This window comes from Hirundo rustica, chromosome 1 (assembly GCF_015227805.2).
Source record: "Hirundo rustica isolate bHirRus1 chromosome 1, bHirRus1.pri.v3, whole genome shotgun sequence".
Lineage (NCBI taxonomy): Eukaryota > Metazoa > Chordata > Aves > Passeriformes > Hirundinidae > Hirundo > Hirundo rustica.
In genome coordinates, this window is record NC_053450.1 from 95,881,565 (window position 1) to 95,896,311 (window position 14,747).

General features: G+C 40.0%; 1 protein-coding gene across 1 annotated transcript in view; it reads left to right on the forward strand.

The window, feature by feature from the left end:
* The first annotated feature begins 1,172 nt into the window (after positions 1-1,172).
* The window catches only part of SALL3 (spalt like transcription factor 3), a 22,151-nt gene continuing 8,576 nt past the window's right edge, over positions 1,173-14,747 (forward strand). The window contains 1 exon segment of the mRNA XM_040081342.2: positions 1,173-1,467. Coding sequence (XP_039937276.1) covers positions 1,389-1,467 — 79 coding nt within the window. The 5' untranslated portion in view covers positions 1,173-1,388.

The window sequence follows — 14,747 nt, forward strand, 5'->3', positions numbered from 1 at the left end:
GCACACGCGAGCCCGCTGTCATTAGCTAACAGGACACACGGCTGAGCCGGGGGGGGTGGGTGGGCGGAAGGGTGAGGAGTGTCACAAAAAGTCATTACAACCTGAGAGAGAGAGGGAGAAAGAAAAAAACTTCCTACCAATGGACAACAGGAAGTGACCACCACCACCAACGGGGAGTCTCTGCTTGGAGAAAGAAGCTGCAAGACAAAGAAGGAAGCAGAGGTGAAAGACAAAACTGCCCAAGTTCTTCTGCGTGTGCGTGCGCTTTCGAGACCGGAGAGAACAAAAGTCAACCAGGAAGGGAAGACAGAAAGAGCGACAGGAAAGGAGACAGGAGGGAGGAAGAGCCAAAGAGAAGCATCTGAAGATCAAGGCAAAAGAGAACTACAACGCCGAAAAAGAAAGCACACCGAAAAAAAAAAAAAAAAAAAAAAAAAAAAAAAAAAAAGGAAAAAGAAAAGGCAGAAAAGGCATACGCAGAAGTTTTTTGTCCTCCTGGGAAGAAATTGCACACACACAGAAATCAGATGCTTTGCAGCTTGACTTCTGGGGAAAGCGAGACCGAGAAAGCAGAGGACGCAGAGTGATGTGAAGAAAGAAAAGGAGGGGGAAAAAAAAAAAAAAAAGGGCGCAGAGAGCAGAAAGCAGAGCAAAAGAAACTGATATACGGGGAAAAGAAAGCACGACAGACAGAAGAGCGAAGATCGTGACCTTTCCCAACAAATGAACCTTGCACATAAGTTGTGTAAAGTGTGTGCAAAACAGATTCCCTCCTGCGTGGTGCGTGTGTGCTTCGCTGCTGCCGCCGCTGCTGCCGCCGCCACCGAAGCGGTCGGTGCCTCTCGCAGGCGGCGCTGCCGGTGCCGTGGAGACGCATCACTTGGCGGAGCGAAGCGGCTAATTGCGGAGCCCCGTTCTTCATTTACATATGCAGCCTGAGTCCGCTGGAGCCGCGCCAATCCGCGGTCGCCCCCAGCACCATTAATCGCCATGCATTATTCACAATCATAATTACTGAGTCCCATGCGCGCTGCGCGCAGCCGCCCCAGCCCGCCGCCCCGCGCACACCCCGCCGCCCCGCGCACACCCTGCCCGGCTCATCCCCCGCTCGCTCACCCGCTCACCCACTGACTCACTCCCAGTTTGGCTGGCTGGTTAGCTTTTTTTTTTTTTTTTCCTTTTCTTTTCTCCTTTTTCTTTTTCCCGGGGTGTTGGTTGCGTTTTCTGTTGTTTGTTTGGTTTGTTTTGCAACTCGACTTTTATTTGTGAACAGTTATTTCCAGCCCCCAACCCCTTTCCTTCGTTCCCAATTCCTTCCCCCCTCCTTGCCACCTCCACGTCGCTGATGCCTCTGCAAAAAGCAGAGTCAAGACGGCTCAGTTAGCAGCATGTCTCGTCGAAAGCAAGCGAAACCCCAGCATCTCAAATCGGACGAAGAGCTGCAAGCAGAGGTAGTTTCAGAGCACGGTAAGGGCTCCCTGCGCCTCTTTCTCCTCTCTCTCTCTTTTTGTGAGTGTGTTTCGGATGGAAATAGGTGAATTTATGGTGATGGTGAACATGGGAGCGCAATTACTCTGCAGCGGGAGAATGGGAATTAGAGCAGCCGGGGGAAGAGGCAGCGGAACTGAGAAGTTCGCAGTTTAGCCAAGTTTCTGCAGCCCACCCCCTGCCTAACCAGCCCTCCCAGCAGCAACCTCCCGGCCTCCCCAGCGCTTTGATCGCGGCTGGGCTCGGCGGCGGGGCGCGGCCCTCCCTCCCCACTCACCCCGGCTGGAGCAGCTGCAGGAACGGGCGCCCCGGAGCAGCGCCTGCCTCCTCCTCCTCCTCTCCGCTGCGTTCCTTCTCTCTGTGTTATTGGGTACCCTTTTCTTCCCCCTCCTGCTCTCTCCCGGCGGAGGCTCGGAGCGGACAGAAGCCATGTTCCCCTCGCCTCACCGGCGGCAGGAAAGTTGGGGCGGCCAGGGCCGAGGTGCCCTGCCCTGCGCCGAGGGAGGTCCCACGGCGGCCGCTGCCTGGGGATGCCCCCGTGGTCCCGGGTCGCCCGCGCAGGCTGCTAGGGGTGCCCCGGCCGCTCCCCCCGTTCGCCCCGGGGGACCGGGGAGGACCATGGTAGGAGCGGGCAGGGCCGCTCGGGTGCGCGGGGCCAGCGGAGTTGGTTTCATTATTTTCGAGAGGATTGAACAGAAGCTTTTAGCCTTTCCCTTTGCGCTGCCTTACCCCCTTCGCCTCCTGGCTCTGCTGTGATCGTAATTATCATCAGTGGTATGTGACACGGAGTGCCACCATCGCCACCAGCCCCTGTCGCGCCGGCCGTAGGCAGTGGGAAAGGGTCATTTTGTCGCCCATCCGCCATTCCTTGCTTCCTCCCCACACGCAGGCACACTCACACTTGCTTTTATGCATCTAGGCTGCCAGGCTGTTAGTGAACAAGTGTCCAAAGCTGGAGAGATCTGGAATATAATCCTGCTTTATTTCCACTTTGCTGTAAATTTCCTTTCGAGAATAGGTCTGCAGGGTTTTCTTCTTCTTACTTCTTCTTTTTGCATTTTTTTTTAAATTAGTTTTAATTTCCTTAGTAGTCCCTGGCATGCAGCATGCGAAGGCGCACACAGCCCATGCTCTCTTCTCCTTGACTAAGTTGAGAGCTTCCACTTGAAAGTTTTTCTTTTCCTCTTTGCGTAGAGCCCACTGCTTTCTTAGTTTCTCACATAACCAAGCAGGATCCTCAATGTTTTCAGCTTTAGGCATAGGCCCCTTGTTCCACTATATTATCTTCTCTCTCTCTCCTTTCGAAAAGGAAAACTAAGAAGTCCTTCTCCTGCTTTAAAACTATAATTACTCTTAAGTTGCATCTGTGAGGAAAGAAAGGCAGCAAAGTTGAAGCCTGAGAAGGATTTTGACTATTGTATCTGAACTTTACAGCCCTGAAGCTAAAGGCAGCATGAATCCACTTCATCAGGTTAAAACAACTGTCAGACTGGCAAATTGTTAAGCCTCCTGCTCCTTCCCAGGGCGTTTGGGGAGGCAGGAAGCAAGTCCCACACTGTCCAGAGCTGCTAAGGGGGCTCCTGCCACTGCTCCAGGAAAACCCACTTGGGTGTTGACAAAAACAGGCACACAGAGAAATGCTTCCTTCTGTCACAGTGGAGAAGCAAAGCAGTGCATTTTCAAATTTTATTTCTCCTTAGGAAACTGTGGCTGTGTAAAATAATATAGACAAGCAGATAAGAATTAGTATTTTATTATGAAAGCAAGATTTGTTGAGCCCATCTCTGTTGGGTTGGGCTCTAGATCTAAGAATTTATCATTAGCATTATAAACTTTTACATGCTCTGAACCCATTTCAATATAGGAAAATAAAACCCCACTACTTCATTATGACACTCCTGGTGAGTTAATAAATTGAAAAAAATTGTTAAACTAGTTTTTTTTGTTTTGTTTTGTGATTCTTATCTATGTAGCCATGTCACCCGAGATTAGAACAAGAGATATGCTAAAAAGAAACGCTTGCATATGGTGGGTAGATTAAGGACAAAGAATCTTTTTGTCATGGAAATGGTTTTTTTCTTTCTTCCCCCTTTTTTTTTTTTTGGGAGGGGGGGTTGTTTTGTTTACTTCATCACATAGAATTTCTCACACTTGGTTTGTTTTGTATTGCCCTCAATGACTACATGATCAAATGAATGGATTTATTTCTGCCGAATGAGAAAGACAGTCTTTCCATCAAAAGGACTACATTGCATCCCAGTGAGGAATTTTAAAGCGTTATTATTGTGGTCCCTGAATAGCACAAAATCGGCTTTCACAGCAGCCCTAAAATGCGACAATGTAAAAATACTTTTCAGCCTTAGAAGGCTGTTATCAAAATGTGCTATGTTTCCTCTTATTAAAATGTATTTTAATTAATAGAGTGAAACCCTTCATAGTTAACAATTAACAAGCTAAAGTTGGGTTTGCACTTTCATTTGAGAAATGTGAACAAGGTGGAGAGAGGCTACAGGAGCAGAGGGCTATCTAGTGCACATTAGTGTAATGTAAATCATTTACACGTTATATTAGGAAGCCTAACGATTGCCATACTTGAAAGCAGTTTTATGGGCCAGATATAATGAGAGTCCAAATCTCATGAATTAAAACACTTCTTGTCAAGTCAGTATTCTTCATTTCTGTTCACAGCTGTGATCAAGATATTGCTACAGTTCCTGAGTATATTTTGCAACAGGCCAAAAATAGTTTGCACAGTGCAAGAATATTTGTCATTTTAAGAAAGCAAACTGTTTAAGCAGTATTATTTCATACGTGTAGCCTTTTCACTCATTTTGCTCCTTGTCTCCAAAGGAGTTAATGCAAGACTAAACAAATGAAGCTTATAATTTATTTAATGTAATCATGTTTAATATCACCTCAAATAGACTTTATAAAATGGAGCATTTAAAATTAATGTCTGATAAATGTAATCCTCATAGTGAAGGGACATTCATAGCAACAGAGAGAAACCTGGAAGTTTGGGGTGAAGGATGGAAGACAAACATTAGGCCATGTTTTAAGTTGACTGGTCACAGAAGAAGTTTCATGCTAACATTATCACAAAAGTTTTAGAAACTAAACAAATAATTTTATAGCCAGCTTGGGCTACAGCATAACACACCTGCATTCAAACAAGACCTTGTCATGGTGGTGAGAAACTGTTGGAAATCTGAAGATAATTAGTATTTCATCAACTACAGATATACCCTTAAAATAATTTGAAATTAATCATCAAAAATTAAATGCTAAAATATATATTTAAATAATTTTGAAAAGAAATATTAACAAGCAGCTGATTATGATATATTTCTTGAATAATTGCAGTGTAGAAGAATGAACAAAAATATGTATAAAAACCTCACAATTTGAGGTTGCTAAATGAGAAGATCTGCTGGAAATCATTTAAAAACAGCAGCAGCAGGACTCAGATGACCGTCAGTAGAATACAATAATCTCAGTTTCTCAGTAAATGTAATGCATTGTAATAGCTGGAATTATATTTCTAATACACTTGACTAATTCAACAGATTACAAATGAATCAGAATTGTAGATACAATAAACATGCTTCAACTGCAATTAATTTTAAAATTAAACCATGGATATGATATTTGTATTTTTAAGGTAGGGATAATAGATAATGTTTTGTTTGTGGGGGGTTTGTTTGGGTTTTTTATTTTGTTTGGAGTTTGTTTTGGTTTTAGTGGGCTTTGTTGTTGTTGTTTGGGGTTTTTTTAGTGCTGAAAAGTGATTCTTAGCCTGTGCAAGTGAGGTTCTGGTAAGAGTGATGACAAATGGTACTTTGGACTTCTTCATGTGAATTTTCTGGCAAAGATGTATGCAGCCTGAGGTTCACCTTGTAGTGAACTGTGTAAAGAGAGTTTTCTAATATGCCTTTTTTAGCCATTTTTAAAAAAATTTGGGCCTCTTTTTTCTCCCACTCTTCAATACATACAACACAGTCTAAACTAATTGATCTGTTTCATCTTGGTAAAGTGGGATTGGGCTGTGCAGTTTTGTGCAGTTTGGTGGCGGCACTTAGTATTCTTTTGGAGTACATGCACAGACTCACAGGCTCAGCTACAGCAAAGACACAGTTCAGTAGGTAGCAGCCAGCCTCATACAAGTGTGGTCCCTCCATCTGCATACAGGGAGGGTTAAAACACATTTGGGGGGGACATTCCTCCGTACGAAATTGAGGTTATTCTCTCTTGCTTAGACACTGTTGCATTTCAAACTTGAGAAGTCACAAGCAGCTGTCAGTAAACATAAAACTTAGGTCTGATTTTTGCAAATGTTTGTTCTGAGGCAAGAGTAAGAGAAGGCTTTTTGTTTTGAAAAATAAAGGCCAAACTAGTATTGCTATAAATTGTCCCTTTGATTAGAAATGATAATTGAAACTTTATATAAACACTTTTGCCATTACATTAGAGACTTCACGTTCAAACTGTGTAACATCTGTGTTTGTATAATTTTAAAAATACTCTGCACTGAATTGTGTTAGCCATAGGAAATAATATTTGGAATAGTAAGGAAACTACCGCAATCGGCCAATTTGCTGATGTATGTATAACAATAGAGGTAGACAAAACTGGGTCAGATTTTATCTGGTGATGCTGGTCTTGCAGTCTTACCATCTCCTGAGGAAGACATTAAGGCACTTTTTTCAGAGTGAGAGGGAGGAAAATTTGAAAGGTGTTTGCTTAAATTCTCTGTAATTAAGCTATTAATATGTGTACATTTAGCAGTTGAAAATTACTTTTCCTTGCCTAAGATAGAGGAAAAGCTACAATTAAAAAACCATGTGGCATTAGAAAAAGAGTAAAAATAAACAAATTAGTAAAGAGTATTAGTGTCATCTGAAAAATAGTCTTAGTCCTGGGAAGATTTTCCCGATATCTCTCCTTCATTTGATTTGTTGTCTGCCAAACATAGATCAGCATATCTGTTGACTATCCAGCAGCCAGGGCATGAGTCAATCACTCTTGCTGATAATAAACCAGGTCAGGCATGACATTAAAATAGTTAAGTACTGACACAGTTTCTGCAATAAAGCATATAAAAATAATTTATTTTATTATATTTTATTTGTAAAATGAGAGTAATTGACTACATTTTTTCCAGGGGAAGCACTAGTAAATCTAGTTCTAGCACTACATTCATATTGAATTTTATATATCAGTGTCAATCCTGCTTCCTTTGCGCTCTTAACATTTCCCACTAAATGAAGTGAAGGTTCTCCATTAATTCAAAAAAGGGAATTTAGGCCAAAATGTACTTTTACGAGCTGGTTCAGTTATAGTGTTGTTAGACCAAGAGAACATTTCTCCTTATCAAGGAAACACCCTTCAAAACCATGAAAGCCAGAAAGATAGATGTTTGTAAGGGTGATAGAAAACCATAAAGCAATGCATTAAAAAGATCTGTTTCCTTTGAGCTAAAAAGTGAAAATATAGAGGATTAAAGAGAAGGGGCTTTGCTATTTCCTTGCTATATTTAGGGTGCAAAAAGTTGGCATACTTGAACTATATTTATTACCCTAGTGTAAGCTAAATCTTTACAAAAAAGACTTTCTAAAATTCTTACTGCCGCTTTCTAACACTGGCGTGTGTGGTGTGTTCCTCCCCCCGCACCGCCAGCTTCACAGCTCCCCTCAGCAAAGGGCTTTCACTGGCTGCAAAAGAAGCACGGAAAACCTTTCCAGGCTTTGGAGGCAGGGAGGGAGGCACACCGAAGCGCTTGGGCGGGGTGCTGAGCCGCAGCAGCCGCCGGGCCGGGCGCGGGGGGCAGGCGAGCGCTGCGCGGCTGGGTCGCGCCGCGGGAGCTCCGCCGGGGAACGCCGGCCAGAAGGTGGAATCGCGGAGTGCCAGAAAGCTTCCCCGTGTCTTCTCTCCTTGAGGGTGGGTAGTTAGAAATGCCTCTGACAAGGCTTGCTGATTTAACCTTTGCCTGCTTTGCCCTGCCAGGGGTGACCACTAGATGTCAAGCTCATAATACAATTAGTACATCTGTGCAGTTGACCTTGGCAGCACGGCTTACCACTGTTCCGTTAAGTGTTAACACTGAATTTGAGTGTTAACTAGAGATCCCTCGGAGTTTGCTACATGCTGTACAGCTTATCAAATGCCCATCTAGTTCAGCACAAGTGTTTACAGTCCTTAAAGTAGGAAAAACATTTCCTCTTGTGAAGCTCAGCATCTTGAGCTGCTTAATTAACCCTGCAAGTGCTGCCGTATTTTTATTCCAGATAATCAAAATCGACTTATCATTTCAGGAGACTCCTTCTCCTGGTGCCACTTGATAGCTTTTTTTTCTTTTTTTTTTAAATGAATTTTTTTATGCACTAATGTTCCCCCAAAGCTGTAAATGATGAAAAGCTAAAGAATTTATCCATATCATTATGGCTTTGCTATCCTTGGCAATACTGCGGTGAGAGAGCATGATCTTTCAAGAACTCCTGGTTGTGAGTAATTTTACTCAAAGGAGCCCAGAACACTTAAGTTCAGTTTTGAGATACTTAGGAGATGCCAGATTTGGTCCTCACATCGGCTCCTTGTCTTGCAAGCCTCCAAAACAAAATTTGTCCTCCTTTCTGTGCTTGTTCAGAAAGTGATTGACTTCATTAATTCATGCAGGGTGTTTAGAGTTGTGTAGTTTAAGATGTAGTTAATTATGCACTTTTCAAGGAAAGCGACGCAGAATCTCTATGGTTCTCCCTCTTTCTTCTAGTTTATTTGGTTTGGTTTGGCTTTTCTTTTTTGTTTTTTGTTTTGTTTGTTTTTGTTTGTTTTTGTGTGTTTTTTTTTTTTTTTGGTTTTTTTTTTTTCAGCTGTGTTAGAAGCATTTACCTCTATTTCTTTTTCTTTTAGGATTCCAAATAAAACTCGATGCATTCCAAATAAACTTAATTCCTACAGATGCCCACATTATTTGTACACGAATTCTGCCCAACCTGAAATTATTGTACCTGTGCCATAACAGCCAACCAAATAGCTGTTTATGACTTTGAAAAACATAGCACAGGTCTTATTTAATATGATATCTTGCACAGATTTTACGAACAATTTGTGAAGCTTGCATCTGTTCCACATCTGCGTCCCAGAGAAAGGCACCAGTGTTTGATATAGTGAAGTGCTTCGCTGCGCAGATTAGAAACTGCAAATGTTTTAACCAGAGTACAGTTAGTGCCTGTGCCACAGGTGGCTGTTACTTAACAAATTCTGAGATTCAGGCTACTGAATAGATCAAATCGAGTGTGCCAGGTCAGCACTGAGTTTTGCATAGCAAGAGTGCCCTCCACTGTTCAAATCCATACTAACAGCTTTTGTGGGCTGAGAAAAAGGACAGAAATTTTTCTTTTAAGTCTGGAATTTCTTCTACATTGTTAAACACAGTAGGGGTCTCTATTTGTCTCCTCCTGTTTCACAGCTTGGGCTCAGTATGTGATAATTCATCTTTCTTTATGGGATTCAAAGCTATCATAAAGAGTTAAAAAGAATTAATTTGCAAGAAAATAAACGTGTTCTAACAATTTAAGAAAACTTTCTTTAACAGCTCCGCCAATTGTAAGAGATGATAGAGCTAAGGAAAAAGTAGTATTGTTCTTCTCCAGTATCAATATGTTGCTACAAGGCTACTGTTTCAAAATTAATATAATTTTAAAACAAATTTATGGGGTTTTTCAGTATATGTTGTTACTTTATTTAATACATGCTTGGGGAAAAATAAGTATTCTGATCATAGGAGTAGTAAATAATTGTCCTGTATCAGTGCACTAGGCTCAGAGTTTTGTTTATAATAATGCTTGTTTAAGTATACAAAATGCTGCGAGCTGCACTTTGAAATGATTATTGGATTTGCATGTGAGAGCATTTTATACATCTGTCTTCATAGTTAGCAGACATTTTAGGTTTAGCTGGTGCTAACAGATGCATTTTTTTCTGAAACTTCTTCACAGTTTCTATGCTGCTTCTCAGTGGATTTTTATGTTCCTGAAAGAAATTACTACATTTAGAAAATATTAATTAACTCTCGGTTATAGGGCTTTGAAGGTAGAAAAAACAGTAATTCATACAATACTACTCCATGCTTTCATTTGTTTTATTGTGTACAGTCTAAAAAGAAGCTTCAGAAAATATTTTATTCCCACATTTGTTGGATTCTTTTACAAGGCAGTTTTTGTTTGAATGCTTCAGCAATGTATCAGCAATTTAAAATATGCAAGCCTAAGGAAACGTTGATTCTCTTACTTGATTTTACGCAAATGTCCTATGAATCACACAGAATTTGAGGATTCCATGACACAGAGTAACAGAAAAACAAAATACTGAATAATCTGAGACAATTTTATTGTAACAATCTCTATTTAATATAATTGAAAAGGCTCTTTTCAGCTAGTTTACTTGTGTGGAACTAGAACTGATTTAAGATGGAACAAAATGAGAAGATTCTGGGGCAAAAATCAAAAACCAAATCTGGCTGGGGCTTTTTCCAGACTGGAAGCAGTTAGTCTTAAGAAAGGGGGCATTTAATAAGCAGTATATGTTTTAAGAATTAACCTAACTAGTATATGATGCTTAATTTCAGTCTGTTTCACAATAATAGATAGCAACACTTTTAAAGCACCCATTCATTGTATTTTTCTTTCACGTCATGCAAGAAGCTCTCCTCTCGCAGAGGAGAAAGATCTGTGCCAGCAATAAAAATTCAGAACTAGTGAAGCCAGGTTTACAAATCCTCTGTGTGTGTGTGTAATCAGAAGGGACAATTTTTTCTTGATTGTGCACGTTTCCCAATGGTGACTAAGTACCCACAGCACCCTTTGAGCCATCTTCCTTCCTCTTGGGCACTGAGGAAGCAGGCCAACACCATCTTCCTTGCTCCTGCCTGAAAAGTGTTTGGTGGGTACACTTAGGGGCACAGAGCAAAGCCTCCTGGCATCACCCCTTGTACCCCCCTTGCTGAGTCACCAGAGCAGCTGAATGGCTTCAGGTATCACCGCTCCAAAGTGCCTTTCTCAAAATGCCTTCACTTGAATTTCTATGGGCTAATTTTAGGGCTAGACCTCGGCGGCGCAAAGTGTCGGCCCTGCTGGAGCCACCATGGCTCCATGGGCTGGTACCTGCTCAGGAGCTTGCCTCGGTATCATCTGAGATGCTGCCTGAGGTTTTTCACCTGTTCTCATCGGGGAAGCTTGATGTGCTGTAATTCATCTTGCGTCCCATAGCAGCTTCATATTAGTTCGTTAGCTGTAAGACTGCTAATGGGAAAAAGAAAATAACTTAGAGGTTATTAGTGGCTGAGATCCTGACTGCTCGACAAAACTCCCATTCAACACCTTTCGTGTAACTAAGAACTGCAAAATTCAACCCACATCCGTAAGATTAAGCAAGTGCTCGTTTAATTCCGCCAAAGTGCTTGAAAATTTTTACTGTATCACATCCTCACTGTAATAGCAAAAAAAATTGTTTCTCTTCAGGAAAATTTAAAGAAAAAAAGATTAAGTTCTTCACTCCCTAATAGATTCAATCACTTTGTAATACATCAGAAACTGAAAACAAGTTTTAAAGCATAAATAAATACAGAAAAACTATGTTTTTCTGCAATAGACATATTCTGTGATTTAAAAAAAAAAAAAAATTAATTTGTAGCTCAATATTTTAGCACTTAACATTTTTAGTATTTTGAATTATTTATTAAATTTTGGTATAGATTTCTGTCACTCATAAAGTGACTGAGTTTTAACAAAGAATCGAAAACAGCTTTTCCCATAGAATGCTTTTAAGATTTACTCCCTGTTGAATTCAGTGAGGACTTACAGTTCAAAACCAACAACAAATATAGTGCCTTAGTGCTTTCATATCAGTAAGTACTACTGAAAGGGTTGTTAGAAATTGCATTTGTGAAATACGGAGGCAATGTCCATTTGTACAGTACAGGTATATCTTGCAAAATATTTATCAGTTTTTATTTTTAATCCTTCTGGGTTTACCCTTGGAAGTGCTTGTTTGCATGGCTAGTTTGTACTCTTTCAATCCTATTAAATTCAGCACTGTTACTCACACTGTTTACAGTGTGAGTAAAGGCTACTCCTTTAAGTAGGACTTGTTGGATTGAGACCACAGGCTGTAATTCTATGAAAAATCTTAGTAGCCTCAGCATGCTGTGCAGGAAAGTACCATCACCTGTGGCAAAGCAGCATTTACTTTCATGCCATTTGTGTCACCTGCTTGCCTGCCTGTCCAAGGAAGTAAAGCTTTGAGAGAGATTTGTTTGATATTTTATTTTATTTTATTTTATTTTATTTTATTTTATTTTATTTTATTTTATTTTATTTTATTTTATTTTATTTTATTTTATTTTATTTTATTTATTTTTAAAGCCAGAATAATTTATCCTAAATGGGAAGTACTGCAGTGAGATTAGTAGTATGTCTACTTTGAGGCTGAACTGGGGGGAAGAAAACCCCTAGCAACTCTTTGGCATTATTTGAAATATTTTTCTAAAGGAGTCCTTGTCTATTTCAAGGCAGATAGATAAATGAGATAAATGATTTTGGGTTGGTCATTTGAAAAGTATTCTCACTATTTTTAAGGTATGGAGTTGAGGGAAGGAGAAACGTAAAACAGAGCTGTAGGTCCCCATTTATTACAGGCAGGAGCCTGGTCCCCCTGAGACAGCACAAAACTAGCCATTTATTTCATGAGAGCAGAGCTGAGCACTGATTATCCAAGAAATAACTATACTGCTGCATTCCTCATGTACTTTTTCACAAATTATATTTCAATTCCAAACTTTGAGTTTTAGAACAAGTACACTAGTCTGCTTATTATTTTGAAATGCAGAGCAGGTCCACATCGATACCTCCTGGCAGCGGGCACCAATAGTTAAGGTTGCTTTAGAAAGCTTACATGTTATAGGTACTAGCTTTGATACATGGAGATCATGAGACTGTCTTCTAACACATAAAATAATACCTGCTTTGGTTGTAAATGTTCACATTTGGGCTTAGTGGTAACTGTACAGTGTTTGAAATAATTAGCTTGCTGGTGTTTAATCAGCTCATTCTAGATCAGAGGACAGCCATATTTGAATGGCTATATTGCCTGAATCCATCACTAATTACTGAAACCTTTTGTGAGAGGTTTGTTTAGAGAAAGCTCTCCTTAAACAAAGGAATACCGATATATAGATAAAAGCTGGAAGGGGAGCTGCACAGTTAGCAGCTTCTTTAAGGATCAATCCTCCTTTGCAATCACTTAGTAGCAGTATTGGAAGTGGTAGTTGTAATAATCATAATAATCATCATGATAATCATAATCATACGACAGCAATAACACACAACTGTTACCTGGCCTGCCAGTGTTCGGAAATAAGCACGGGAAAATGTTCCCAGTGAAAGCCTTTGGAGAAACCACGTCTCTCTGTGCATGGTCAGTACTACCAACCAGGGCAAGGACCAGAGAATTTGTCTCCCCGACTTTTAAAATGTAAATCTGTAATGTAAATAAGGATTTGTTTGAGTTGTCTTAGTTTGGAAAGACTCTGGAGAGAGGCAGACGTGTTGGGTGTTGAATGCTTTGCTGGTCTGTACCCCGCATGCTTTCACTTTTTGAGAGCTGGAGCACGCACCAAAAATGTGTTTTGGAAGCCTGCTTTTTTTATCACTTAACTCACTTCGGGAGGCTTTGGGCTTTTCAACATATGCTTTAGGATACCTGCTGCCAGTATGCACTTTTTCTGTGGCAAATCACGTTTTCTTCAGTGATATTTTTGTAACACAAAGTGATAGCTTTTACAGAAGCATTTTCCATAAGGATTAGTCTAGTATTATCTAGCAACAGCTTTGTATTATCGATCTTAACCCAAACAGTGTAACAGGTTCACCACCTCAAGCAGAAGTCTTAAATAATTCTTGACTGTTTCGAATTGTATTTTATTCCCTCCTCCCAAAATGAAAAATAAAAAAAGAAGGGGAAAAAACAGTAGTATTTAAAGAAGTGTTTATTTTAACTAGTAAATACAGTCGAATTTTGAAATTAGAAAATTTTTCATTCAGTTGTCATTTCTTAATAGAAAATGCATGTCTGTTACTTAGCAGCATATATCACTTGATATATGTATGTATGTATGTATGTAGTGGATATAGTGTAATCTTTAAATTTTTTGAAAGGTACAGTTTTGGAAGATACAGGAAAGTAATAACTTTGAGAGGCTCTCAAAAGCTAGGAAACAGTATTCAGGGCACAGATTTATCACATTTATCAGACAAAACTCCCTGCTGAAATCTGTAGGGAGTTTTAGCTGAGCAAAGACTGAAAGAACTGACAGGCAATTTTGTCAAAAGTGATTTTATAGTTAATGTTCTGTAAAAACCTCTTTTTTAAAAGCAACTGGAACATCTCAAGATTGCACTTCACTTTTCTTTTCCACTGCTACCTTTTTTTTTTTGGTGACTTTCTGTTGAAATGACAAGTCCTGCATTTCTCGGCAATATGTTTTTTTCTTTAGTCATTCTCTAACAGTTCTGGGTATATTCATAGCTGCGTGCAGCTTTGTTCATACTAAGCATGGGGTACTGAGGGTGTTGGCTCAGTCCTGCCTCTACCAAAGTCAATGGAAGTGTTGCCATTCATTCTAGTAGAAACAGTATTGGACGATTTATTTGCTTACTCTGCCTATCTTCCATACAAATCAGCTATGTCTTTGCTTCTAGCCATGCTCAACCTCATTACAGATACATACTACATTCCTTGCTTGGCAGGATGCTTAGACTACCAGCATTCTAATATCACAGCAAAATTTAGAAGAAGAACTTGTTAACTGTTGGCTCTTTTATTTTTATTTTTACTTGCACTGTCTTTTTCTTGATGTTGGATTATGCTGATAATTGCATAAAAATTGGTTTAAGATACAGATAAATAAGAGTGCAGCTTCATGAAGAAAACATTCTTTTTGTTTTCCGTTTCAATTAAGTGACCACATCTCTCTTAGAGAAATAGAATATGGCTGTTTCATTGAAACCTTAGCACAGGATTTTGGCTGAAAATTCTTTCTGAGTATAAAAGAAAATAAACTAATAGGCATTCTAGTATGTTCTTTTTCAGTAGCAAAACAATAAATTATTGATATGGCAAGAAAAATAAAAGCCACTTTTCTCACATACCCAAATGCACATAACAGAAACTGATTTACAGCTGTCATTCTCTTCTGCCAAACTGAT